This window comes from Penaeus chinensis, chromosome 2, assembly GCF_019202785.1.
Source record: "Penaeus chinensis breed Huanghai No. 1 chromosome 2, ASM1920278v2, whole genome shotgun sequence".
In the NCBI taxonomy this organism is placed as follows: Eukaryota; Metazoa; Arthropoda; class Malacostraca; order Decapoda; family Penaeidae; genus Penaeus; species Penaeus chinensis.
In genome coordinates this window covers 21220895-21225894 of record NC_061820.1, presented here as the reverse complement: position 1 = coordinate 21225894, position 5000 = coordinate 21220895, and the positions used below count along the sequence as shown (strand labels likewise).

Genomic DNA, 5000 nt, shown 5'->3' with positions numbered 1-5000 from the left:
CTCTTGTAATACCATAAGCTGAGGATTCCTCATTGGAGGGCCAGCTCAGAGGGCATTCACTGAGGGTCCCTTAAATATTTTCTGTAATACAGGGGTTTATGCTTCTGATGCCATCTATACATACATAAAATTAATCAAACCTGTATACATGCAGTCATAGTTTTACCAGATTAAGCCACTGTGCCTCACCCACTCTGTGATTTTAGTTTATTAGCTTTGTTTAGTTGTAGAAGGCTCTACAATTGCTTGGCCACTAAGGAGTCAATTACTTGTCCTACTTATCTATTTACCCTCTCTTGATTTTAGGAATAAAACCACACCCAGAGTTTTCATTATTATTTGTATTGTTAATTCTTATGATCTGGATGAGTGACCATAATGTCATGGGAAAATTTGGCTGAAGGCCAAGGCAACAAGAATGAATCCCCAGGAGTGCACAGAGCTCTTGGAGGATGATTAGAATCAATGGACTAAATATTTAGGAAGGGGTTTTTGCAATATTTCCATCAATAAACAAGTATAAGCCATGACTGGAAAAGCGCTGGCTCCAGGGACTCTATTTACCACGTTCAGGATCCTATTCTTGCTCACTGTGACCGGCTGTGCAGGTTGAATTACAAAAACTCAATATTACAAAAAATTATTAGTAAATGACAAATAACAAAATGTATTTATTGTTATTATTGACTTTTGGACTACCTTAAGAAATTATATGAAGTCTGTGCAAGGAAAACAGTCTGCCATCTGCATAAAACAAATCAAATGACAAATATAGGCATTGGAAAATGGCAAAAGAACTGAAAATGCTTATGCAGAAAGAAAAAATAATATTGCAAAGGGGAGGCATGGAGCCTGGCTTTCAAACCACAACCAAGGGATTAATATCACAATCAATATCAAATATAATAACATCAATATCAATAACATTAGAAAAAAAATGGCTCCTTGGTGGCTGAGTTCTTATGGAGCCAAAAATGTGCCAACAAAATTCACAACACAAAATTACAGTGGACAGTCTATGTAACCAACAGCAATGGGTTAAGGCTTGCAAATATAGAGATACACTACATATACATTTATACGAGTATTTGTAAAAATTGTATACTATGTACAAGCAATATTTACATGATTCATATTAGTATTCAATGTTATGTGGAAAAAAGCAGCAAATAAAGAAACCCGAGATGCAAAGATCAGTCATAAGATATTGCTGGGAGCTGAAAACTTTGGGATCTTTCAGCTAATAAATAAGAAGACTGTTCTTAAATAGCTTAAAGGAAAAAAGGATGAGATTCCTTAGAATTCTTGAAGATATTGCCTCTTTTGTAATGATGACAAAGATGTTGCTAACTATTATCTAATATATATATATATTATATATATATAATATATAATATATCTATACATATATAAATAAATATGCACCAGAAATGAATCTAGTTTCTATTGTTTTAACAAATTTAAGATTTTCTTTTTGGCACTAAACTAAGCTAATCAACAAAAGTCAGAAATTTCCTTTCCTAAAACTACTTTAGAATAACTAAAGTTTTCTACCAAATTGTCAACAAATCCCAGTTTAACCCAGTGCTGCCAGGGAAAATGAATAAAAAATGGTGAAAATGCTGTGCTCAATATTTATATTTTTTGTGAAATGTGTCTGCACATAGTTGGCTCTGCTATTGCTTAGCCACAAAGGGGTCAATTAGTAGAACTTGTGACCTTACGTGATTTGAATTGGCAGGAAAAACGTATTTTTTACTAGTGCTATGAATATCGATGGTGTTATTTTTATTATAAACATTATAATTACTATAATGTTATAAACATTATTAACAGCAAAACAAGATAAGATAAAATATTTTCTTAAAAAAGAGGGTAAATGGGTGAGACAGGCTCTTTGGTGACTTAGTACAAGTGTAGCCATCTATGTGTAAAAACAATCAAAAAAGTACTAACAGTGGGCATACATACATGTCATGCCCATTGGCATTGGCTTAAGATATAACTTCGGTATGCCATGGTACTCTCAAAGCCCTTAGGGGACTGGGAAGTTGTGTATTCCTGGTAAAGTTAAGGACCAAGTGGTTGTGTAATCACTTCTTTCTTGGCTCTCAAGCTTACAAGGTGGCTAAATGAATCTCCAAGATCATGAACAGGACACTGACTGATGAAAAATAGGAAATATGCCTGGTCTTGAGGGTACCTCTAACAATAGGAGCCTGACCCCCATGAGGTTTAATTATCATTGAACTTTCCACTACAAAGAACATCTTGATTTTTATAATTAATATTCCTTTAACACATTTTTTTCTAGCAAACAAAATATCCCCAACCTGTTAGTGATTCACTGCATTGCAAAGCTTTGAGTTATGAACTAAGTGAAAGAACACCCATAGTTCCAATTGATGCACAGTAGCATCAATCAATCAATCAATCAATCAATCAATCAAAAAAAAAAAAAAAAAAAAAAAAAAAAAAAAAAAAAAAAAAAAAAAAACTTTAGAGCTAATGTGTCCAGAAAAGCTTGAGTGTCATTCGTATGACCCACAAGCATAGTGCTATATTAGTTACTACCTAGTACCATTTAATATCTTTCCACCAAATTTCTTACTCAAACTCCTGTCCATCTCTCACATTTTCGAAGAGGGCTTCCTATTACTGTTTTCAAACAGTCACATCTTTATTTCATACTTTCTTTCCTCATGGTACATAAGAAATGAATTGAGTACATATATGTATAAGTAACTGATTATCTTAAAAGAGAAACCTGAACATATCACAAAGGAGAATATATAACAGTTTCAAATGATCCAAACTCAATGATCTCAATAATACAGACACTTAAGAGAAGCCAAGTGACTCCTTACTGAGATATAGAGATAAAAAATCTTGTTAAGTTTCTGATGAAGGTATATCATCAAAATGCTTCAATTATATCTGCTTCTTCTAAGCCCAGTTATTTCTTTGAAGAAAAAGAAGAGGATGGAGAGGAAGTGCAAGAGGATGAAGAAAAAGATAAGGAAGAATAAGAAGGGGAAGACAAAGAGGAATAATAACAATAATAATCATAATAATAAAATGCTTGACAGGCAGTTTAATTTCTCAAAAGCACCAAAAAGGTAACTATTACTTACAGAAAAGTGGGAGTATGTTGAAATATCATTGGATGATAATGTGCCATCCTTCTTTGCAAATTTCTGTACAGTTGTATTTTTCAAGGTGTTCTGGTTCTGCTCCCTCAGCACTGTCCTACGTGTTGCATTAGTTGGAGTCTAGCAAAGAAGACAAGAGAGAGATGAGTAACAAGTAAAGTCAGCAGCAAAAAATTGTCTGAAAATATATATAATATAGTATATGAAATATATAATATAGTATATAAAATATATAAATGTGTAAATATATTTATAAATCAATCAAACAATCAATCTATATATGCATATACATATACATATATATATAAAAACATAGATATAAACATTACACACACACACACATATACATATATACATATATACATATATATATATACATACATACATACAATACACACACACACACAGACATGTATGTATATATAATATATATATATTTATATATATATATATATATATATATATATATATAAATATAAATATACACACATACACATATATATTATATACATACATATAAAAAATGGGAAAAAAGCCGTGCTCATTTTCTATATTCTTTGTGAAATGTCTCTGCACATGGATGGCTCTGCTAGTGCTTAGCCACAAAGGCATCAATTAGTAAACCTTGTGACCTTACCTGATTTGAATTGGCAGGAAAACTATTTTTTACTAGTGCTATGAATATTGATTATTTATTACGAACATTATAATTACTATAATATTATAAACATTAGTAACAGCAAAATAAGATTATGTAAAATATTTTCGTAAATCAAAGAGAAGGGTAAATGGGTAAGAAAGGCAGTACTCTTAACTGGCTCATAGAAGACTTTGTACAAGTGTAGCCATCTATGTGCAAAAACAATCAAGTATACTCACAGTGGGCATGGCATAGACGTACACGTCATGCCTGTCAGCATTGGGATAATATATATATATATATATATATATATGTATATATATGTGTGTGTGTGTGTGTGTGTGTGTGTGTGTGTGTGTGTGTGTGTGTGTGTGTGTGTGTGTGTATGTATCTATCTATATTTGTATATGTATATATATGTGGGAGTGTGTGCGTGTGTATGTAATATTATATGTATGTGAATGTATATATATAAATATATAAATATATACACACACACACACACACAGACAAATATATATAATGTTCATATGTATAAGTGTTTATACATATATATACACATACATACATAAACATATATATACACATATTAATATATATTTTTACATATTCACACACACACACACATTTATAAATACATATACAAATATATATACACACACACACACACACATTTATATATACATATACAAACACACACACATATATTTATATATGCATATACACCCGCACCCGCACCCGCACACACACACGCACGCACGCTGTTTTTGTTACTTGTTTTGTTATCCTACTTGTACTAAGACCAAAGTACTTGAAAAATACATTCAAGTACAAACAAGTACATTTTATGCAGGTGCTTGCATGGTAGCACGCAAAAATATGGAAGAGTATGAAGAAACTGACTTTTGAATATATGTCAAAAATTTGTACAAACATCATAACAGACAAAGCTGTGAATATGATATCAGCATATTCGCTTCCTGGCTTCTGATATTATGACAATGATACAGACTCCTGTTCTGAATCTGAAGATAAATTAGAAGTGGACTTGGATGTTAACAATATGGTCGAGAAAAATGATAGATATGAAGTTCTGCCAACTGAGCATAATTCACGCTTTCCCCAGACTGCAACTTGTGGTATAGGATGGTCTACAAGAAGCAGGGCAACTTAACTTGGCTCTCAGTAAAGCCTCAAAGTTAGTGTCA

The 5000-nt window shown here is 32.0% G+C and overlaps 1 protein-coding gene across 2 annotated transcripts in view; it reads right to left on the bottom strand.

Moving 5' to 3' along the window:
- The window catches only part of LOC125036571 (protein regulator of cytokinesis 1-like), a 33732-nt gene that overhangs the window by 5496 nt on the left and 23236 nt on the right, over window positions 1-5000 (bottom strand). For both annotated transcript variants that reach the window (XM_047629285.1, XM_047629293.1), the window contains exon 13: window positions 3135-3272. In XM_047629285.1, the coding sequence (XP_047485241.1) occupies window positions 3135-3272 (138 nt within the window). The remainder of the gene's footprint in view (window positions 1-3134; window positions 3273-5000) is intronic.